The following is a 24,558-nucleotide window of genomic DNA, read 5'->3' as shown; positions in this document are numbered from 1 at the left end:
GCAAAGGCTGTGTGTCGTGACCTCTGGGTAATATTTATAGATCTTGCACGTTCACACATTTAAAAAGATTTAAGTGCCACTTTAATTTGGTTAGCAAATGCAGGACGTGCCTACCTAGGTGTGCATTAGCTCTAGCAACGGCTCCCATCTGCTAGATGTGAGCAAACTGTTTGATTTGTGTTTTCGGTACACCTTTCTGCGACGCATTCCTTCTACTTCACTAATTGCCATTCCATGCTTTTATTGTGCTCGCTCCTGTAGACAGATGTTTCTCTTCTTGACCGAACATTTATACATCCCTTGCTTCTGCTGTTTGTTCCTCACGCAAGGTGACTTGTAACTTGAGTGAAACATTGCCCTTTGCCTCTCCCCTGGTTTAACCCAATCTGCATATGGACAGCCCAAAACATATGAACTGCCCACTCCCTCCCAACGATGACATGTTATCACCACTGACTGTTCACTGTGTACATCGCTGTTCTCGTTGATCTAACATGAAGTACTTTTTTTGTGTCCACATTCTGCAGACAACTCCAAACTAACATGGCAGTCAGACTGTGCGATGTGGCTTCTCTTCTTAGAAGTGGTTCGTGGGCGGCTGAGCCGGCTTGGACTGGGGTCTGTGGCATTTCTTTCTTGATTTAATTCGGGCCCCTAGGCCTGCCTACTCATTGTCTCTGTGCTCAGGTCCTACTAATGATTCTAGCACTCACTAGACGCATGTATAAATCAAATTAAGCCTGTGTTCAATGTTTTGAATGCATTTCACTTTTTGTTTTGCTAACCCCCATGTTGTTCATATGATGCGTGACTATATTGGTATGGTCTGAACATGTCAGACTACTGCTGATATTGACTATCTACTTGGTCAATTATCACATTATGGCTTCATGGCCTCTGTGAACTATTGTCTAGTCAAACATCGATAGTGTTAGAATAACAATATGGATAGGCTCTAGGCCTTTTCAGTACCAGTGTGCTGATAGGCTTTGATTTTTGCAGACAGACCAGTTGCTGAATGAAATGATTCACTTTGGTTGCCACAGCTAACCTTAAGAGATATTATTGTTTGTTTTTAACTCGACCTTAATACTGCTGTTACAATGCTGTGCACTTTCCCCCCCTTTTTTCTTTCTTTTTAACAGACGAGTAGTGCAGCTTTTCTTCTTCAGAACAGAACAACTCTGTCTACCTAGAAACAAAAGCCGCAATCATTATGTAATGGATAATGTAAAGTGTAGCAGTCATTGGAAAATATAGTTTTAAACCTGAAGGGGTTTAGTTTAGCCGATAAGTATGTCTCACTGACTGTACAGCTAACTGTACTTTAGAACAAAATCCATAATTTGTTTATGAATTATTGTATTGGCTTACACGTTGCTATTTATACCTGTTGAGACATCCATTCCCATTAATGCCCTTGATATTGTCATTGTCGTGCAGAAACCTTGTACTGTATGTCCAAAAAACGTTAACCAGTGTTCCAATGATCCAATGTAGTTGTTTAGTCACAAGCTCTTAATACTTTTCATTGATCAAATATTTATAAAACCCACCGATAGACCCAACCACTTTCTCCCTGGCGTCCCTATTTTGAGCATGCCATTAGAGGCAACATTATATTATTTGTAAAAAATTGAACCCATTAAGACCTGGAACGCATCTGTGTCACTTAAAATTTCTTTGGCTATTCAAAAATAGCAGATCTACAAGCTCATAGCGCGGCACTCGGTGCCGCGCTATGAGCTTGTAGATCTGCTATTTTTGAAAAATCTAGAAATTTTCTTTTTTATTATTTTCTAAAAACTGTTAGGATTTAGAAAATATTTTTAAGAATCGCCTCAGGCCTTAATGGGTTAAAGTAAATTGCAGATCTACACAATGCATTATGCGTTGTGAGCTTGTAGAAGGGCTATTTTCCCTACGTTTGTGTGACATTTACTGTGCGACACAATTATAAAATACAGCATTCTTTTATGAAAAAGCCTAAAAAAGATGAAATACTGTTTGGAGATGCAAGGTTTCTGCCTGGCAGTGATGATATGAAATTAGGGTTTATGTTTAATAATAAAAAGGATATAATTGTATTTAAGCTTTGCATTTTGTCAGACTTTAATCGATACATTCCTTGACAATACATCATAGGCTGACTCAGCTCCATGTGTGAAGAGCATCCTTTTTTAACTGAGCATTTCTTTGCACTTTTTTTGGGGGGGTTCGGGGAGGGTTACTTTTTAATCATGTGGTCCTGACTTTATTTTTTTCTCTCTTTCTCTTTAGCAGGTAATTGCTGCCATGGAAACACAGCTGTCCAATGGGCCAACTTGCAACAACACAAGCAACGGCCCCTCCACAATCTCAAACAACTGCTCCTCTCCCGTAGAGTCAGGGAGCATAGAAGACAGTAAAACTAACTTGATAGTCAACTATCTGCCTCAGAACATGACCCAGGAGGAGCTGAAGAGCTTGTTCGGGAGCATCGGCGAAATCGAGTCCTGTAAACTAGTTCGAGACAAAATAACAGGTAACATGTCATGCAGACAGACACTGGCTCTTTGCCTCTTTCCATTGCTATTGCTGGCTAATTTTGAGGCTCATAAGAGCTGCATCTGAGCACCTCTTTACACTAGAACCCAAGCAAACTAAGACAAGTGTCTCCACAATCGTCTGCAACTCTGCATCAATATTTAGTCCCTAAAATGTTATCACTCAGGCTCTACCAACTGTATTACCCATTAAGTCATAAGCTTTGCCCTATTTATGCATGCACACGTGTGAGTTTCTCTCCATCCTTACAGATGATCTCTCTGGGTGGTGTTAATCTTTTTCTACTGTCATGAATTATGGAACTTTGTTTTTTTTACCCATATTTGGTGAGGCAAACAGAGTCTCAAACGTTATAATTAGACGCCATCGTGTAAATGTTTCAACCATTATGAAAACGACCCAGCAGCAAGCCAGAACGAGTTTGGGCCATTAAGGGCTGATTTGATTGTTAAATATCACTGGTATAATTTGTAGTGTGTAGTGCCTGGTGTGCATCAAGGGTTGTCTTTTGAGAGGGTGGATGTTTGTTTTTGTTGTTGTGCTTACAGCCTGGGAGGACCTCCAAAGTGCTATCTGGAGTCACATTTCATATTTAGGTAGAAGACTTTAATAAGATTACTTTTTTTCAAAGGAGAGCGGCGTGCAGCCGGCATGGAGGCACATGCTGACATGGCCTCTCGGACGTGAGCGGTTAGATAATGGCTGAGGCTGCTGGATTCTTAACTGCGTGCTGCGTTTGTCAAGGTTGCCTAGACCTTCCTCCATCTGCTCTTTAGAACTCCCTCAGTCCCACTGTCAGGGACTTCAGCCTCCTTAGCCTTTTTTCTTTCTTTTTCTTTTTTTTTTAGAATGAATACGCTTCTGCCATTTGCATATTTTGCCCTGAAATTGCCAGAGCCACACTGTGTAGTGAACTGATCGTTCCCTGTGAATGGAGGCTGCCGGGTAGGAGGCTGATTCTCCCCAGTGACTCGTGTGAGATGGAGAAGCCGAGTCTTGAATTGACTCTACTCCTTTTGTAATTATAGATCATTTTAATGATGTTTTGATTCCCAAGGGTTTGACTTGCCTTCATTAAGTGAACATAAAAGATGTGCACAGAACCACCTCCTGTGTCTGAAATATTCATAGTGTTAAATATTTCACAATGCTTACATATAGCTGACCACTATTCATGAGGGGCTGTCTTGTGCGTGCTCGGCAGGAGCACTGCACCTACTAATGGCTTTCCCCATGTCTAAAAATGTGGAGTATTTTTAGATAAATGCATTCCTGTCCACCCCTTTCCTCCTTAAGTTTGAACCACATCACATTATCTTTAATGAGTCTTTCTGATGTTCCTTAACAGGGTAGTTGCTTATTATTTAAAAAATAAAAAAGTCAATTTTCAAGTTCAGATCAACTTTGGCAACAGTGTGTTATGTTGTACAGTTTGAAGGAGCAACCAGTGGTTCGTTAAGAGTGCTGCACCACCTATGCAATGGATGTGATTCATTCACATGGTTGGATTTGTTTGAGGGTGGAATCCATGCCTCTGCTTTTAATATCCCCCCCCTCTGGTCATTCAATTGTATTTATCGCTGCTTCTGGTCAGACTGAATCAAATGCATTCACTTCCTTTTTATATTTGCAAATATCACACATTTAAACCATGGCAACCCTAATTTGGGCACAATTTAAAAATTCTAAAACTAAAATGGCTAATCTAGAAGCTCACTATGTGCTGCATCACAACGTGTTGTGAGCTTGTAGATCTGCTATTTTCGCTTATTGTCGTATGAAGAAGTACATAGGGCTTAAGTAGTTTGAAAAATCCCCCCCCCCACCCTTCTGTTTTCTTGTATGAACCCTGTTCATAGTTTGAGTTTTCTTTTGTTGAAGTGGCATGAAGCGGTAGGCCTACAGGGCCAAGATGGTTGCGTTCAGCAGTTAGCCATGTTGTGTGGCATGTAATGATTCCAACAATTGTTGTTTAGCCATGCAGGAAATAGCGTTGTGCAGTGATGCATGCTAGAAAAGCTGATCATTGTATGAAATGGTTTGAGCTGAAACACAAGCGATATCTTTTCAGAAATCTGTGTTTTGCACAACTCACTTGGGTGGTTGAACATAAACATGCTTGCTAGGCTGCATATTTAACAGTGCAAGTGTGAAAACGGTAGCCTAAATAATTTAAGTGTTTTCCAACCAAATTAAACTGTTGAAGGACTTGAAATCTGTATAATACATTATTTTTATAGTAATTTAAGGGGCGTTAACATGTGGAGTTGGGAGCAGAACGCTATGGTAACAACTTGAGCTCTGGTTTCATCATTTACCTTTATAATGGCTAATGGAGCCGCACTATTAGGTGTCTATAGGAGGTGACTGATGATACATTAAAACCGTAAGGGTCTGAAGCTGATGCTTTTCTTTACACTGCCCTCATAGTTCTGACAAGGTCTGCACTGTAAACAGTACGGGCTTGCTATTTTTGCACGCCAGCATTGTATAATACAGGGTTGATTATAAAAATATATATACTTTTTTGTGTCGATTCGTTGATGTATAAGAATTGAAAGTAAAAGGAAAAAAGCCCTGCTTTTCCGTAATTCAATTAACCTGCATGAGCAAGATTTTAGTTGTTTAGAGCTTCTAAATGTCTGTTTGGATATATTTTTGGTGAGTTACACAGCCCTACTACATGTGTGCTGCGGTGAGCTCTGATGTTGAGATGCGTGTCACTCCTTTTGGATTGTTCCATTGTGGCCATCGTTTTATCCTTGATGCCTTCTTTCTGCCCCAGTATCCCAGTATTCATTCCCAGTTTTACTCTGGGCATGACGGGAGTCTGATATTTTAATCCATTTAGACCGGGAACGCATCTGTGTCATTTTAAGATAGTTTTTGACTATTCAAAAATAGCAGATATACGAGCTTGTAGATCTGTTATTTTTGGAAAAATCGTGAAAAAGTGTGTAAATCTTTTAATATTTTTTAACACATTGGGTGCCAGCATTTTTTCATAACAACTTACGTTGGGTGCCAGCATTCTCCCCATTGACTGCGCTTTGCTGTTTAAAGCTCTAGACTCCACGAGGAGCAAATCCATGTAAAAAAAAACATCCATTCATGTTGCGCGATGACCCTGGCTACAGCCTGGAACGATAACATTTCACTCGCGAGTTACAATGGGGGGGGATCGCGCATCGCGCATGACCGGTTTTCCCCACCGGAAACAGATTCGGAGATATAGGTGTTTTAAAGAAGGAAATAGACAGGAAGTGGATGGGAGCCATGTTTTTGTTTTTCCGGTGATCTATCTGGCCTATCCTTCTCAAGATCACAATGGGTACTCCCAGAGCTGCTCTAGCCCCGCCCGTGTGGAGAAAAACGAAAAAAACAAAAAGACATATTTCACGGTCTGGACCGTGTTCGGCACCGGACCGCTACTCTGCGCAAACACGGTTCAGACCGTGTTTGGCACCCGATGTGTTAAACCGAACATTTTTAACTCAAATCTTTGCTTCTGGGGATTCTACAAATGTCTTCTCGTTTAAAAATATATATATATATGTATATGTTGCTATAATCAGTGGTTATCACACTTTTTTCATGTCAAGGACCACCCAAAATGATATGTATTTGTCTGCGGACCCCGTGGATCTCAAAATATTTTGTTCCAGTGACCCCCAGAAGCAAAGATTTGAGTTCCAAATGTATATTCAAAAACACATTTTCACGATAAAAAATAAATGAAAATAGCGGATCTACAAGCTTGTAGCGTGGCACTCGGTGCCGCGCTATGAGCTTGTAGATCTGCTATTTTTGAATAGCCGAAAGTAATCTTTAAATGACACAGATGCGTTCCCGGTCTTAATGGGTTAAAAATCTATCCCAGGGAGCCAATCCATATCTTCATATTCTAGGCAGATGTTCTATGAGTCCCGGGGTTTTTAACAAAGATGACTGAAGTAGCAGAGATTGAAGTGTTCCATAGGAGCGACATAATTGCCATTTCACTTCCCCCCCACCTCAACACATGGCTACACACACAGACCCAAAGACTCAGGCTTTTGTTTGCCCTCCAGGCTTTAAGCAAAAAGCGTGATTTTATTTTTTTCCCCAGCTCGTTTCAAAGGCTCTGCGTCTTTCTTCTGGCTATAGCACTCCCTGAGATGTAGGCCTAAGGTGAATGTAAGTTTATGAACTGTTCCTCGTCACAGCTGAAAAGAACCCATGAGACCGCTGCCTCATATGGTGGTGAGCCAGAAATAAGTTAATATGTGTACATTCAGGCCACCTATTTGCTGCCAACGCTACAAGTCCCTTTATAGTATTTGTGGAAACCTTGTATGTCTAAAAACCATTACTTTTCACAGTTTTCAGGAAAGGGGGGCGGGGGGGACCTTTGTTCCAATGGATTCAATGTAGTTATTTTTTGTGTTAATACTTTTAATTGTTTAAATTTGTAAAATCCACAGACTTGGTTGGTTCCAAATTTTTGGGAAAATGGCTTAACCCATTAACACATTGACAGCCAGAGGTTAATCTCATAATGTACTCACCAGTGCCAACGTTTTATTGTTTTTTGTTTTTTTCACGTCGCCATAGACCTCGTTAAAATCCTTAAGATTGATCTGTGCACTGTTTGTAAACATCGCGGACATCTCCCTGTGTCTACCAGTCCAAACCACGTGTCAAACGGGGCATCCATTGTTGAGTACGGTTTATGTTAAACAGTGATCAGCGAGGAGAAAAACTACAATCGAAGAAAATGGCGTCTCAGTGTGCGCTTTAGAATGGGAGCCGGCGTGATCGTCAAAACCGGATCCCAAATAATTCCGTTTCCGGTGGTGTTACAATGAAATGTGCCGTACTAGAAAATTGAAAAAAAAAAAATATTCGGAAAAAAAAGGAAAAAGCACCACAGCCCGTAGGCTACGGGATCGGCGCTATACTGTTGGATTTAACGGCCCGTAGAACTACGGGCCCGGCGGTCAATGTGTTAAGACCAGGAACGCATCTGTGTCATTTTAGATTTCTTTGGCTATTCAAAAATAGCAGATATACAAGTTCATAGCGCGGCACCGAGTGCCGCGCTATGAGCTTATAGATCTGCTATTTTTGAAGAATTGTGAAAAAAAAATTTTAAATATTTTTTCCCGAAAACTGTTAGGATTTAGAACATGTTTAGAAGGCGGCCTCAGGTCTTAATGGGTTAAAATAAAAGTTCAGTTGTAGGTTGCCTATTTTCAATAGTTGTACGACAAAGTAGGGCATTAAGTTACAAAAAAAGTTTCTGCAGAAGAGCAATGATATTTGGTAGTATTCCAAGGTAATGATGCTTTTACATTGCACAGACGGTAGAGAAGGCCAAATATGTGGGCAATGTTGTTAACATGACTATTTAATAGACTATTTAGACTATGGATATAGATTTGTTTTGTGGATGAGAAAAAGAAGCAAAAAAATAGGTTGGTTGATTGTTGGTGGTGAACGAGTATTTGCCCGTTTTATAATGCCTAATGGAGCCGCACTATAGGTGTCTATAGGAGGTGACTGTTAATGCATTAACCCATTAAGACCTGGAACTGTCATTTTTAGATTTGAGCTAAAAAGCATTATTTTACACTTTGGCTATTCAAAAATAGCAGATATACAAGCTCATAGCGCGGCACCGAGTGCCGCGCTACGAGCTTGTAGATCTGCTATTTTTGAAAAATCGTGAAAATGTGTGCAAATCTTTGAATATATATATTTTTAAAGTGAACATTTGTAACTCAAATCTTTGCTTCTGGGGGGTCCCTGGAACTAAATATTTAGATGAGGGTCCGCGGCCAAATACATATCATTTTGGGGGTCCTTGACATGAAAAAGATTGAGAACCACTGATATAGAAACATACGTTTTTCAGAAAAATGTTGAGATTTAGGAGACATGTAGAATCGGCTTCAGGTCTCAATGGGTTAAAACCGTAAGGGTCTGAAGCTGATGCTCAGCCACCCCACGCCTCCTAATAAATCAGTCCTCTGCAAAGAATTGGTTAATCAATGTTGACATACGTTTCCTTTTCTTTTGTCCCCAAGTGAACCCCGGTGCCTAGGAATAATTTGCTTCCATATGCTACTTTGGGAATATGAAAATATTTCCTTCCCAGTGATCTAATAGAAAGTTTCTATTTCATTGAAGTAGCTTAACCCTTTAAGACCTGAGCCGATTCTTTAAAAAAAAAGAAATCCTAACAGTTTTTGGAAAAAAATCTAAAAAATTTTTTTTCACGATTTTTCAAAAATAGCAGATCTACAAGTTCATAGCGCGGCACTCGGTGCCGCGCTATGAGCTTGTATATCTGCTATTTTTGAATAGCCAAAGACATCTAAAGTGACACAGATGCGTTCCAGGTATTAATGGGTTAAATATTAATTTGCTGAAGTTGCTTGTGAACTTGACCTGCAGCAGAATTGCATGGAGGCCCAGTGATGTGGGTGGAGGAAATTGAATTGCCTGTGTGCACACAAGGAGTGGGTGTCAATCTATTGTACGTCTTGGAGATAAACGGCTGCAGGAAAGGGGGGGGGGGGACGGGGGGACAGCCACAGCCGCGGCGCTGTCAGAGATGTGAGTCTGTGTGAAACCAGACGAATCACCTGCCATTGGTAATTTAAGATATTTGTCAAGGAGATGGCTAGGTTCTGGTTCTGAGACAAATCTGAAGTTGCTGGAGGCAGCCGTGTGCCCTCGTGTATTCTTGGACTCGTAGAGAGCTTCAACATGTGGAGTGTGAACGCATCTGTGTCACTTAAGATTTCTTTGGCTATTCAAAAATAGCAGATATACAAGCTCATAGTGCGGCACGAGTGCCGCACTGAGCTTGTAGATCTGCTATTTTTGAAAAATCTTGAGAACATTTTTTCGATTTTTCAAAAAACTGTTGGGATTTAGATTTTTTTTTTAAGAAATCAGGTCTTAATGGGTTGACCCCCTAAGTCCTTTTTTCAAATGTTATACATTGTTTAAAATACTTTCAGGGTTAAAGACGTTAATTCTTCACTTGACAAAGATTATAACTTCAAAATAAAACATTGTTGTGGGTAAAAGTATTAGCCCTAAGGCATTGTATGGTTTTAAAAACTGAACATGTTTTACTTTGTTTAGCACTGTGGAATAGTTGGCGCTCACATCTTCCTGATATAGGCTATATATTGTATTTTGCATTTACAGAATAATATATGTATGTATATCTGCCCCTGGTTATGCACAATTGTGAATACATCTTGTCTTATGATTGCAGGGCAGAGCCTAGGGTATGGATTTGTGAATTACGTGGACCCGAAAGATGCAGAAAAAGCCATCAATACCTTAAACGGCCTGAGACTTCAGACCAAAACCATCAAGGTAAGATGCCCTTAAATGTAATCGTTCTAACTTGTTAAAATAGGTTGGCATTTTATTCTGTCCTTGTGCCAAGATTTATTTTTCAGTCCAATAAGTCGAGAGGCAATCTGCATCGACGACATTGAAGCCAATTAAATGTGAAGCCAATTAAATCTGTTTCCGTTAACAACAGATGCAGAAAGGCACTACTATTATAGCTCTCTGGCTCAAAGTCAAAGCACTGCGAGGGGAGCAGAACTGAGAGAGAGGCATGGCAAGCCTATTGTTAATCTGGGCACAGGCAGCTTTGTCTGGGCCTCAAGTAGAGCAGAACTGTTTCTATGGTTGCGTGTGCTATGGAGTGGCTCCCCCATATGTATGATGCCGCTACAGGGAGAGGCGGCGGCCATTAGCATTCATCAGACGGTGCAGGGACTGTGGTGTGCTGGTGGAAAAACTCATTTGCTTCATACAGTGTTGCAGGACCTGGGAACGGTTAAGCCCAGATTATTGGATGTGATTTTCCAGTGGGGCCGTACAAGGCATCGGTCTTGATCTCTCGAAATGCAGGAGAGGCAAGAGAGAGAGAAAGGCTTTGTGCACAAAGAACAACATAGATTTTAAAATGTTGTTTGTAGATGTGCTGATTGTGATTGGTGCCAATTCGTGTATTGCAAGCTTGATTATTTATATATATAAGGGGGACCGTGTGGAATGCTGTGAACCCACTTGGTTTCACGTGCACAAATCAAACGTGGCACAAAAGCTTTTTCCGTCCTGCTTCTTCCGCTCACACCTCTGAAAGTGGAACATGGGAGCATTTTCTTTTCCTTTTTTTTTCTTTCTTCATACATCACACATCACCAAATTCTCCAGCTGCTCTGTTAGAAGTGCAAATAAACCCCATTGAGCTAGAGGAATATACTTTGCAAGTATTAGCATCAAATGAAGTGTGAAGGTGAGGCTGGGAGCGAGGCAGGCAGGGAGGGATGGGAGGGGAAAGGCAGAGGAGGAGGCTGTGGGGAGGGAGGGAGGGAGCTTTAGCTTTTCACTTTCACCTTGTATGCTTTCGCTTCAGGACAGGACTAAGGGAAGGTGAGAGAGGGGGGCGAGAGAGAGCGGGGGTCTCATCGATCGGGGAGCACCGAAAAGAATCCTATTTGGAGGTTTAATTAAAGCGAGTGAATTTTATTGATACAATCCATCGGGCGAGATTGCGGAGAGGGGCCTGGCATAGGACCATTTAGCAGGCCTGACACTGTAATTAAATGCGGCCGCGGTGCACTCTCCAGATAATAGACGTCCCTGTCACACGGGAACCTGCAAGCCACCAGGCACAGAGAATTGCAAGATGCAGCAGACCCTGGCGCCGTCCTCACGCACGCGCTCGCTCAGTTTTGCAGCACAAGTACTATCAAGCCATTTTCACCCCTCAACTGTAGGCTGTGTCAGTGTGCGTGCATGTTGTTTTTATGCATGTGTTGCATGCACGCGCTGTAGTCAGTGTTGCCAGATTCTGTGAGAAACAAGCAACCAGGTCTAGGAAAACCAGCCCAAAAGAAGGCCACATGAGCAGAAGGCCACATGAGCACTTTAACATATACATCAGCTATTTGAAAATGGCAGATCTACAAGCTCACAACGAGTCGCGATGCGACGCGTTGTGAGCTTGTAGATCTGCTATTTTCAAATAAAATATTGCGGGGGAAATTATGATGAGCAGATCTGGCAACCCTGGCTGTAGTGTCTACATGTCTGCTGCACAGTGTCTCTAGGAAAGGATGGTGCGATGAGGGAAGATGAATTTATGACTACTCAGGGGTGTAATGATGTATTGATCCCACAGTACCTGGTAGATGACTATCTGGTCCCCCTCTGTTTTCTATTACTCGCCCTGTGTTTATGGACAAATGTTGATTTATGGTTAGGCTCCAGCCCAGTGCTGTAGGCTGCCAGAACGCCCCTTCTAAAAACGTTATACTGGAGCTTCTAGAAAGAAAGAAAGAAAGAAATGTTGACACATTGGTCTATGGAGGGAGACCAATTAGTTTGAAGTGACATTTTCTTTTAGCATTTTTGTATAGTTTTTCCACTGCCAACCTATAGTGCTATACATGGATTCCACAGCCCCCATGGACCATTTATGACAATAGTACATTTTGAGAGCTAAGTCTAACCCATTAAGACCTGAGGCGATTCTTTAAAATAGTTTCTAAATCCTAACAGTTTTTTTGAAAAAAAAAATAGATTTATTTTTTCAAGATTTTTCAAAAATAGCAGATCTACAAGCTCATAGCGCGGCACTCTATGAGCTTGTATATCTGCTATTTTTGAATAGCCCAAAGAAATCTAAAGTGACACAGACGGTATTCAGCTAAAAGTAACTATTATCCCGAGCCCATTGTCTCCCTCCCGTCCTATATTAAAATTGTCTTCTGGGTGGGCCGGCCAGCCGACCACAGCCAGGTCACTCTGACTCAGACGTAACCATAAACAAACCCCATACGTCCATATATAGGCATGTCACTATGACGCCGACATAATCATAAACAAACTCAATATGCCCGTGTATAGGCATATATGGAAATCCGGTTGTCCAGAACCGCCAATCCGGCCGATATGTCCATATATGGATATCCAGTTGTCGTGAAATGCTGATCCAACCAATATGCCCATGTGGGCATATACTAATGACATCAGGGATCTCCATATATGGGCCTAAAAGGGACACGGATAGACAGACGGATACAGAGGATCTCCATACAAGCACTAAAAGGAGACAGACAGACGGGTACCCTGACAAAGCTCTTGACACTATGACTCAGAAATATTGGTCGGATCGGCGGTGCGAAGTAGGTGTTGGCTCTAGTTTGTGAAATTGGGCTCTTAAAGTTTCGATTTTATATGTGAAGGCACAGGAGAGTAGTTGAGTAACAACGCATCGCAGGACAGTTAATTATCAATACAAATATGTCAATTGTTATAAGTGAATGAAATTCATTGTGATTCTCTTGAAGTACTTAATCTAGTTTTGAGTTTGCTTGTTCCCCGCATACATTCTTGTTTTTGTTTTTTTTGGTGGGCATGCGAAACCGTTGTATTATGGTGTATGAATTAGTCTTTAGCTGTAACGTTGTGAATGCAGCAGTGCACTGTATACAGTTGGTCAGTGAATAAATGCTCCTACTGTTAGATGTTAGATTAGATCTGGAGTGGCATGTCTGCCCGCAGACTCGGACGGAGCCCCGCAGCTCAAAACCATGCTCCTTGTTTTCATTTCAAACTGACTGCTGGGAATTGTAGTTATAACACTATAATGACCAGATGGCTACCACTGGTGTTGCCATAAAGACTACAAAAATGGTAGATCTATAAGCTCACAATGCGTCACATTGTGAGCTTGTACTATATGTGCTATTTTCGATGTGCGACATCGGGAGTATACATTAACCATAACCTGGACCATTCTTATATTTGATTTATGAAATGTATAAAAAAATAGGATGTCTGGGATGTGGAAACATTTTAAATAAAAACTGGGAAAATGTAAACGTGAACCGCGGTGAATCGTTACACCCCTAGAGCAGAGTGAACTATGCTCTGTGACGTCACGCTTTTCACTTTCATGCAAGATTGCCTTCATGAGAATCATGAAGACTGCCCTTGGTTGTCAAAGCAGCCTGACGAATGATTTCACAACGCCTTTTGAGAAAATTAGGAGCAAAAACAAGTAGATTTGGGGGCAGAAACAACACTGCCATTGTTTGTCTTTTATTCTGCAGGTCAAAGTTATATTGAATATGCTGTGCATTGCAATGTTGTGACAATATATAAAAAAAATTATGTGACAATTTGTTTATTCTCTTAGTCATAATGAGATTACAATAACTTGTAATGTGATTCTCATGTCAGTATTTGTTCACAAGGAAAAGGAAGTGTAGTTTGTCGTATATAGTGTGTGTATATACATCTTTTTAATTGGACCTGAACCCCTTGATCTGACGGAACAGTTTCTTTCTGCTTACATTCTCTTGACCAGAAATAGGCCATAGTGTCAGCTCTCATCTGTTGGTGTTAACAAATGTAACGAGAAATGTGATGTATAGCCTAGCCGCTCTGACGCAATTCATTTTGAGAGGTGTGTGTGTATGTGTGTCGGCGCTAAAGTGTGTGTGTGTGTGTGTTTTAGCTGCGTGTAATGCTTGAACCCTTCTGCAATGCGCTGTACGAGCTAACCGACGGTCACGCTCTGTCTCCCCGCCCCATAAGGTCTCCTACGCCCGTCCAAGCTCGGCCTCCATCAGAGATGCAAATTTGTACGTCAGTGGCTTGCCAAAAACCATGACTCAGAAGGAACTGGAGCAGCTCTTCTCCCAGTACGGGCGCATCATTACCTCACGCATTCTGGTGGACCAGGTGACTGGTGAGTAGAATATGAATAAAAAATATCATAATTTTACTTGATTGTCTAGGAAACGGCGCTACTGTTGTGGGCTCCTTTCACACTGTTTCACAAATCACACATTAGGACTTGGCCATACACACTCTTTCAGTCATGAGATTTTTGTTTGCTTTAATCCATGCGACTACCCCCCCCTCCCCCCTCCCCACATCCTCATCTCATCATCCTCATCCGTTTTCCTCTCTCCGCATCGCCCTCCATTCCTCCCCCTCCTTCCGCCTGCGCTGGCTGCCTGGCAAGGTGCCACCATCAGGCCCAAGGAATACATCAAACATGTCGCTATGTGGTCCCCCAAAAAATGCAATTTTCCACTGGAGCAGTTCATAAATATGCATCGATGGATAGAATATGAAATCAGTGTAAAGTAGTAGGACTCTACGCCGGGTAATTCCTTTTCTCCTTCCCGCTTACAACCCCCCCCCCCCCTCTCCCAGCTTGCATTCACCTTCTCGCTCCCCCTCCCTTTTTGCCCTTTTCTTTTTTTTGTATTCCCTAAGGTTGTAGCTGCAGTGCCTGTTTTTGTAGCAAGAAGTAAAATACATTTACAACAAGTTATAATCTTCATTTCCCAAACTGCCAAGTGGAAAGGGATCCTTATAAAATACTAATAAACTGAATTTCTCACAGCTATATATACCAACACGTCCATGCCTCTTTTCATTCCCTGCTGCAGCAGAGGGCAAGATGCTTTAAGGCAAGGATTAATAGAGAAAAGCCATCCATTCCCATTTCCATTTTCTTTTTTTGACACAATGGTGTCGTGCGAAAATGGTTGATCTACAAGCTCACAACACGTCACATCGCGACATGTTGTGAGCTCGCAGATTGGTTATTCCTGCAGTTTAAAAATTCTATTATATATATTATATATTTTTTGGGACATTCTCACCTATAAGGAAATTCCCCAAATAGTTCTGCCTACGGGTGTCACGATTCTCCAAATCCACAATTTGACTTCCGATTTAATTCAATTTCCTTTTTTTTCATACGAAAAAGAAATAAGCAACTTTTTTATTTAAATAAAAAACATGATTCTGTGCTTCCCTCGAGAGCATCATACATGAGGAGCATTTGAAGGATTTTCAATTTCCCAGTCATTAATGTAGTATGCTGTGATGGTCAAGTAGCTCTGTGTTGCTCAATGCAATTAATTGGCATCGCTCAGCCCTTCCACACGCACTTATTTTGAAGACCACCGACTTGACGAACGTGCTAAGCTTTGGAATGATCACGGAAAATGCTGCTGTTTTGAATCCGACTCACGGAATGAACGTAGACTGTTGAGGTTTTTATATGGTTTTTATATGCTTGCTGCATTAGGGTTGCAGCTGCATTTTCAGATGGCCCCTAGTAATTATTTTTCAACGAGAGGCGATGTCTCGGTCGTCACTGCTGCGCATGTGCCAGAATTGAATAGTCTTGGTGGTCTGATGTAATGCAGGCTACACATTAACGCAACATTAACCACCAGCTGTGTTGTCTTTGAAATGTTTACCCTTTTTTCCTTTGGACAATGCGTGAGATACACAGAAACGATTACAGCCTGCTTCCCTTCGCACGCACACATGCACAGGAACACTAAATACAATACCGCAGGAATTGCAAACCTGCTGAACATTCATATACATTTACGATTCCGAATCGAAATCGTGACACCCCTAGTTATTCTCGGTTGTGGTTAAGTACAAGAACTGCCGTTGCAAATTATGCATCCTATTGCCGTTTCTGCTAGGTAATTAACCGATTATTGAAAATGCCTTGTTCTTCTGAGTAACTGCATCAAAATAATTTGGGCCCAGAAGGGTGCAGGTTACAAATGTTGAAGCACTGGACATTTTCAAGCTCTTTATCTCCTCTGGTACCGTAAATGTTGTTGTAGAATGCTTCCATGAAAATCAAGATTGAATTTTTAGCATTTACAATTATAATCATCGTGCATGTCCCTTCTCCCCAGGAGTCTCCAGAGGGGTAGGCTTCATTCGCTTTGACCGGCGAATTGAAGCCGAGGAGGCCATCAAGGGCCTGAACTGCCAGAAGCCTCCCGGCGCCACTGAGCCAATCACGGTGAAGTTTGCCAACAACCCCAGTCAAAAGACCAGCCAAGCGCTTCTGTCCCAGCTGTACCAGTCCCCCAATCGAAGGTACCCAGGACCCCTCGCGCAGCAAGCACAGCGCTTCAGGTGAAATTAAAGTGAAATAAATGAAATCCAATCAGGAGCAGGCTTTGTTAATACTTGCTACTGATGCTGCATATGTTGACCTTCAAGTCTCTTGAAATTAGCATTTAAATTGTCTGAGCAGTATTGTGAAAATCAGTGTTGTGTTGGAGCTCATCAAGACTGGACAGAATAATTCAGCCCTTCCAGTCTTAAAATTTTTTGAAGCTTGGCTGAGCTACGTCGTCCTGTTGCAGATGTAGTTCCTACTGCACTTTGGTTTGAGGTCATTTGGTCAGGCATGGCAGTGGATGAGCAGTTTTCTGGATAATTAAGACAGCGGGTGATTTTAGGTGTTAAAGGCAAAGGCTACTTACTCAACATCCTGGCATGTTTTTCGCTCAGTCTGAGCAGGAGGAAGGGGAAAAAAATGTCAGGATAGGTGTGGGATCATAATAACTTTTTTTATTAAATAAACTTGAAGTGTTCCTTCTGAAAGAGTGTAGCACCTTGGTCAAAGACTATTTACTTTTCCATACATTTTGAAATTGGTAGATAATAATGGTCCATTTGATTGATTTTTGTGATGTGACGTTACTGCTATACTATAGCCGGCAAGCACAGAGAAATAACGTGAATTTCACCTTGAGATGGAGCAAATCTTTTTCTGTAGTGTTTTAAAGCAAACTCCTGCTCTTCCCAGCCTTTTTGTGTCTGAATCAAGTGGATGTTTCCCGTTTGCGCTGTTGTGTAGCTAGAATATCGACACGCAAGGCAAATGTCAGCAGGTTAATAAGGATGGGGATTGTCTTGGGAATAACGTGGCAGGAGAACAGCTGACTCCACTTAGTCTCTAGTTATTGATTCATCTCTGTGGCGGCTCCTTGACGCAAACTTTATGAAAATGTATTCATTTATCTCATGGAAACCATCATGCATACTGGAGCTAATATATGTATTGGTTTTTGTGTGTTTGGTTTCAGGTTGGACAATCTGCTTAACATGGCCTATGGAGTCAAAAGGTAATTTAGATTTCATTCTGGTTTTGATTAGACTGATTTCTGGGTTGATTTCTGGGTTTATAAGTCTGTCTTAATTTTCAGAAACTGCTGGGAAATTCATGATCTAGTTTGTTTCTTTTTAATTTTCCATGACTCTGGCATTGTGTGTAGTGGTACACTTTTGTGTAAGGGCACAGGATTAAGTGGTACTCAATCACTATGAGGTGGCACGTTCAGGAAGATTAAATCTGTCTCCAGGTATCGGTGTTTTTCCCCATAGACGTATAAAGGTAGCCGCCTCCTCCGGCTCTGAGGCGTATGTATCTAGGGCGCCGTTTTGGAGAAGGCAAGGTTTCCTGACTACTGGCCAATCACAGCGCACAGTCTTTTCCGGGGACTTGGCAGAATCTAGTTGTATGAAAATATAACGGGATATTTATTTTTATACAACTAGATTCTGACAAGTCCCGGGAAAAGACGCGCTGTGATTTGCCAGTAGTCAGGAAGCTTGCCTTCTCCAAAATGGCGGCTGCGATACAGGTCGTTCCAATGAACTGCAGAGGCCAATGAGGTATCTAGTTTTCTATATCTATGGTTTGCCCCTTCATTTATTATCATTATGGGGCATGGACCATCTGACGGTGAACATCTCTATAATGAGCAATGGGGTTGACAGGTCCTTTTTGGTTTCAGTACCAACCTATGCAACGTCATTGGAATGGTAAACACTAGTGTGGTGGTGTGTTGTGATCTGGGTTGCCAGATCTGCTTATTATAATTTCCTCGTAAGATTGTATTTGAAAATAGCCGATCTACAAGCTCACAACGCGTCGCATCGCGATGCGTTGTGAGCTTGTAGATCTGCTATTTTCAAATAGCTGACGTATATGTTAAAGTGCTCATGTGGCCCATAGTCACTTCTTTTGGGCTGGTTTTCCTAGACCTGGTTGCTTGTTTCTCTCCCAGTATCTGGCAACACCGGTTGTCTCCGCCAGGCCGAAGGTATGGTGGAGAGTATGTTTTACCCTCGGTCCGTCCGCGTGTGTGTCCGTCCGCACTCCGGCACCATTGTGTTGGTGACAACACAACCTGACCTGGCGGAGACTTCTGGTTGTGATATGTAGCAAACTTGTGTGAAGATGCAATACAGTGTGAGAGATGGAGGCAGGAGAGAGAGAGGGCTAGGGGGCGAACTGAAGTTCTGAGGTTGATTCACGCTAGCAGGAGAAAGACCACTGATGGGTCACGTGTCACCCACTGAGTGACCTCCCTGCTCTGGGCAATAATTCCCCCCCTGCCACTGCAACATGCAACACCAACCTCCTTAAGACAATTAGAATTTTATTTCCAATATCAGCCGACTAAATATAACTGGACATTTCAGTGATCTGCACTGGGAAATGTGGTGATCTGATTCTGTACTTAACCCATTAAGACCTGGAACTGTGTCATTTTTAGATTTCAGCTAAAAAGCATTATTTTACACTTTGGGCTATTCAAAAATAGCAGATATACAAGCTCATAGCGCGGCACCGAGTGCCGCGCTACGAGCTTATAGATCTGCTATTTTTGAAAAATCGTGAAAATGTGTGCAAATCTTTTAATATATATATTTTTAAAGCGAACATTTTTAACTCAAATCGTTGCTTCTGGGGGGTCCCTGGAACTAAATATTTTGATGGGGTTCCGCGGCCAAATACATATCATTTCGGGGGTCCTTGACATGAAAAAGATTGAGCACCACTGATATAGAAACATACGTTTTTCAGAAAACTGTTGAGATTTAGGAGACATGTAGAATCGGCTTCAGGTCTCAATGGGTTAAGTGAAGGATGAGTAATAATTACATTATTTTATATATACATATGGTATACTTCCAGTCAAAATGTTGGACACACCTTCTCATTCAATGTTTTTTCTTTTTTTTTTTTTTCTACATTGTAAATTAATACTGAACTGAACACATCGAAACTATGAAAGAACATATGGAATTATACAGTAAACAAAGTCTTAAACAAAATCAGAATACATTTGTATTTTTTTATTTTATGAGTTCCCAGAGGTGCTTAGGACTTGTTGACTGGTTTTCCGTCTCTCTGTGCTCCAACTCACCCCAAACCATCTCAATTGGGAAATGGGGTGATTGTGGAGGCCAGGTCATCTGACGCAGCACTCCATCACTCTCCCTCTTGGTTAAAATAGCCCTTACATAGATAGCCTGGAGGTGTGTTTGGGGTCATTGTCCTGTTGAAAAACAAATGATGGTGGGGGCACGGTGGCGCAGTCGGTAGCGCTGTCGCCTCACAGCTAGAAGGTCCTGGGTTCGATTCCTCCCGGGGACGCTGGGGGGCATGTTCTCTCCTCCGAGTCATCAGTGCCCATACCCTAGGTGGGGTTGGCAAAAGGGCCATTCTGTGTGGAGTTTGCATGTTCTCCCCGTGTCTCCTAGGGTAGGTACCCTCACAAAAACATGCAGTAATCCTGGTCGCTATACCGCCTCCCCCTTGATAGCCGGGGCGCCTGATGGAGGGGAAAGGAACTGGTTGGAATAACGTGTTCCTTCCACACGCTACGTCCTACTGGGGGAAACTCCCCCTGTCGGGTGATAAGAAGGCTAGTTGGCTCTCATGCGTTGAAGGAGGCATAGGGCTCCCTAGGCTGGCAGAGGAATTACTTAGACAATTGGCACTGGGTGAAAAGGGGTTGCAAAATCGTGGTATAATTTTTTTTATAGAAATGAATTGAATTGAGCACAATGGACCACAGTGGAAACAGTCCCCTGGGGCTTTTTGTGTTATCCCTTCAGCATAACCTTTGACTGTACTCCCTGTAGTGTTAACAAACGTATTAATAAAGTAGTCAATCAATCAAAACCAACATGCAGAAACCATCCACTCACCTTCTGTGTCTCACAAAGACACAGTGGGACACATCTCTTATTTGTCTCATCAGAGCATAGTGTGGATTACCCCTGGTGTAATGTCCATTTCTTTATTGGCCTAAGCAATTCTCTTATTCTTGTTCTTCCTCAGTAGTGGCTTTGCAGCAATTTTGACCATGGAAGGCTTGATTCACGCAGTCTCTTCCTAACAGTTTTGTGTCTGCTACTTGAACTCTGTGAAGCCTATTTGTGGTCTCTAATCTGAGATGTTTATTTGCAGTTTCTGATGCTATAGAAACCCACTCCAGGTGACTACCTCATCAATCTGATTGAGAGAATGTCAAACCTTCATCTAAGCAAAATGTGGTTATTATTACGAATATTTACTTTTAACTAGTCCATACCCGGTGAAGTGCGCAGGCGAAAGTAGTTGCCCCCCCGCACGCACATCCCGTCGCCGTCCCGCCGTCCCCGGGTCCCGTCTCGAACACACACTCTCTGTGTGTGCTTGTGGCAGACGGCAAGAGTCTAACACAGTGGGTCTGTGGATTCGACGCATGCACAGTTTGATCATTCGTCCCATAGCTCGCGGGGCCATCCCACGCCATGGTTAACCCGTAACCATGGCGACATGCTTTTTACATAAAAACGCGAATAAACAGCTGACAGTTGGGGAAATCGAAAAACGGGCTTCGCTGTTAGGTGCACATGGTAATGGTCAATGGCTGTGTGAAAATTCAGATCAATTGCTCCAGCCAGTGAGGAGAACCGGGCAGAAGAGATTTTGGTCTCACCGCAAAGAGGTTTGTAGAATTATAGGAGGATATTTATTTTAATGTTGATGAGGACTCAAATTGAGTTTAGCATGTTGCACTTCATCCACTCCTGACACCACAAAACTGCTCAACTGAATGTTGGGGGTGGAGCAGATGTAGCTGTTCAAACACCTTTTCCAACATTTACAAATCAAACCAAGAAGGGTCGCACTCTGAAATAAAATTAAACAGTCCATATTTTGTATTGTTCCATATGCCTCAAATTGACAAGATGACAGACGTTTCGGCTATCCAGCCTTCATCTCACTTGATGAAGGCTGGATAGCCGAGACGTCTGTCATCTTGTCAATTTGAGGCATATGCAACAATAAAAAATATGGACTTGTGTTTCTGAGTGTGACGTTAATGGTTTGATTTGTTGAATAGTTGTTGGGATAAGACACCAGAGTGGTCAGAGCACAGTGATGGAGTCGAGTCTGTTATCCCACATTTATAAAACATTTCTTTATGAGAATGCCACAAGTATTGTTTTACACATTATTTGACTATCCAGCTTTTAAAATTATCTTTTGCCCTGCCTTTAATACATAATTCCATGTGTGTTCTGTCATAGTTTTGATGTGTTCAGTATGAATCTCCAATGCAGAAAATAATAACAATATGAGAGCTCACGATGCATTGTGATCTTGTCGATGGGCTATCTTTGCTATATTAGAAAAGCTTTCAAAGTGAAAGCGGTTACGTGTGTCTGTGGGTTTTATGAAGATTGAACCAATGAAAAGTACTGTATGAACAAGAGCTTGTGACTAAATGACTACATTGCAGCCATTGGAACACAGGTTCTTTTTGACCATTTCCTGAAAAGTAACAGTCTTGGACATACAAGGTTTCCACCCAACAGCGACGACGTATAGTGTAACCTTAATTCTCCAGGAGGATCTGTTCCTTTCCATCACAGCAGTGTCTCTGATTCCAGAGTTAACGGTGTTGGTTGTCGATGCAACTGCCACAGAGGTTTAGACCATACAATCGGTTTGGTTAAAATTTCATCCATGCATCTTGTGATCTACCCACTACACCTTGATCTATCATGGACAGAGGATTCTCCCTCTTAACCTTTATTGTGTCTGAAGCGTGTTCAGAAGTCTCTGAGATGGTACTTTGTTTGAGCTCAATTGAACAGAAAGCCTTCCTAGAGGATGACTGAAGTTCAGTTCCCTAACGGCTCAAAGGCCTATCACTGGCAATGCTATACTTGTGATTTCTCTTCTCTGCTGCTGGTTGGCTGGTGTCTTGGTTGCCAAATCTCTCTCGGGTTCCTTGATGCTGGGAGCACACCTGTCATGGTGGATGTTCCCTGAGAGGCCAACTGGAGCAGCTAATCTCATCTGACACCTGCTGAAATAATTCATGGCTTTTCCTATGCACTTTGGATTTTGTTCTTCAAACCCCAAGACCAGATTTACCTAAGATCAGGGTTTTTGGGACTCGTTATTGCAGTCTCGGAAAACAAACTGAATATTTAATAGTTATTTATTTTGTTTATGAACAATATTATTGGTAGCATTCACAGGGAACAGATTTATTACACCATCTCATCTGTTTCAACTTCCGTGCTGCACAGTTGAGATACACAGCTCAGTGCATTCTTCTGAAAGGACTGACTTTGTAAATAATTGTCTAGCTGCAGAGAAGATATTGAGCCATGCCAAAGAATTTGATTATCCAATGATTTATGAAGCGAAGGTGTTTGAAGTGTATTTTTTTTTTCTTTCGTACACTCATTTTGAAGACTACTGTAAACATGCCTCAGGTCTGTGGAGTTGTCAGTTTCTGTTACTGCTCATTGAAATGCGTTTTTTTTTCTTTTTTTTCCCTTAGAAAACCCTGTTGAGTGTTTTGTCTTGAACCGTGCTGTTTTTGTGTGTTTTTACAGCAGGTTCTCCCCCATGGCCATCGATGGGGTTACCAGTCTGGCTGGCATCAACATCCCGGGGCACGCGGGCACTGGCTGGTGCATCTTTGTCTACAACCTGGCTCCAGACGCCGATGAAAGCATCCTGTGGCAGATGTTTGGGCCCTTTGGCGCGGTCACAAATGTCAAGGTCATCCGCGACTTCAACACAAACAAGTGCAAAGGATTCGGTTTTGTCACCATGACTAACTATGATGAAGCAGCCGTGGCCATCGCTAGCTTGAATGGATACCGCCTTGGAGACAGAGTTCTCCAAGTGTCATTCAAAACCAACAAAACGCACAAAGCCTAATAACCCACTCCGATTGTTTCTGGAGAACTCTGCAGAAAATGGAAACGTATCGACCGTATACTTTCTACATTAGTAAAACCATCTTTGTAAAATCAGTGTTACAAAGGAAAACGATATTTGGCGTCCAACAGCGTGATTTTCTTCTCCTTCATTGCTAAGCTTTGAATCTTCTTGATATAATTTATGTTGAACCAGAAAAAAATTCTGCAGGTTTTGAGGCCTGTGATGTTGCATTCTATTGCTGTCTCTACGGATGGACCTTCTAAAATGTTACTACTAGGTTTTCGTTGTTTTGTTGCCCATCTGCTTTGAAAAAGTAAGTCTTGTAAGGCTTTGTGTAGTGATTTATTTTGTATTTTTCTGTGTTCTGATTTGCCTTAGGTGCGTTACGCTTTCAGTGGTTAAAGTATTTATTTTTGGACGATTTTCAGTTTTTGTTGATTTCGTAAGTATTCTGTTTATTGTAATATGAGTTGGTTCTTGGTTGGCTGCATAATGTTGCTTATTGTAAAATTAATGGAGAAAAGACAAAAAAAATTCTTAAAGCAGTACCTTGCCAAAGAGCTAAGAACCTCTTTGATGTGGGTTTAAAAAGCATCTATTTTTATAAAAAGAAAAATTTGGAGAAACTTTTTACTGGACCTGGAGCAAATATTTTGACTTGGATACTTTGAGAAATATCTTCATATGACACCTTGTGAGCTTTTGAACTTTACCAGAAAGTTTGCAGCGGTTGAAATTTCTGGAGAGATTTATGATGTAAAAGATACCTTTTGAGATCTTTGTATTATCTTTAGATTCTAGAATCAATGGCAGTGCTGGTTTCATTTGTAAAATCATCTGTGGGTTGTCCCATCCTCCTGGTTGTTATATGACTAGCAACTCACTTTCAGATTTGATTTGGAAACAGACAGAAAAATACAAAGGTTTATTCGCGAAAAGTGCATGCAAAATTATAACGTGGAAATATCTTAAAAGGTAAACGGGGGATAAAAATCTGTTCTTCCGTGAGAATTCCCTTCAGACAGAGCTCATGGTGTTTTGTGGTGTACTTATGCTATATCATTAAAGGCTGAATTTGTCTTACTATCAACTAATAAGGGTTTTTACCT

The 24,558-nt window shown here is 41.7% G+C and overlaps 2 protein-coding genes across 8 annotated transcripts in view; both read left to right on the top strand.

Moving 5' to 3' along the window:
- The window catches only part of caap1 (caspase activity and apoptosis inhibitor 1), a 330,075-nt gene that overhangs the window by 225,263 nt on the left and 80,254 nt on the right, over positions 1 to 24,558 (top strand). The gene's annotated exons all lie outside the window — the stretch shown is intronic.
- elavl2 (ELAV like neuron-specific RNA binding protein 2) lies at positions 532 to 23,446 on the top strand (the record flags this gene model as incomplete). Of its 6 annotated transcripts, none has more annotated exons than XM_080451617.1 (7): positions 532 to 618; positions 2,281 to 2,524; positions 9,821 to 9,924; positions 14,173 to 14,326; positions 16,320 to 16,545; positions 17,505 to 17,543; positions 23,116 to 23,446. In XM_080451617.1, the coding sequence occupies 7 exons, from the start codon at positions 544 to 546 to the stop codon at positions 23,444 to 23,446; spliced, it is 1,173 nt and encodes a 390-aa protein (XP_080307743.1). The 6 variants fall into 6 exon arrangements, with proteins under 6 accessions (XP_080307743.1, XP_080307740.1, XP_080307739.1 ...); XM_080451614.1 differs by having other exon boundaries at positions 544 to 618; positions 2,284 to 2,524; positions 23,119 to 23,446; XM_080451613.1 differs by having other exon boundaries at positions 544 to 618; positions 2,284 to 2,524.

This window comes from Gymnoscopelus braueri (genome assembly GCF_963280865.1).
Source record: "Gymnoscopelus braueri genome assembly, chromosome: 15".
Taxonomy (NCBI): domain Eukaryota; kingdom Metazoa; phylum Chordata; class Actinopteri; order Myctophiformes; family Myctophidae; genus Gymnoscopelus; species Gymnoscopelus braueri.
This window is presented reverse-complemented; position numbering and strand designations above follow the sequence as displayed.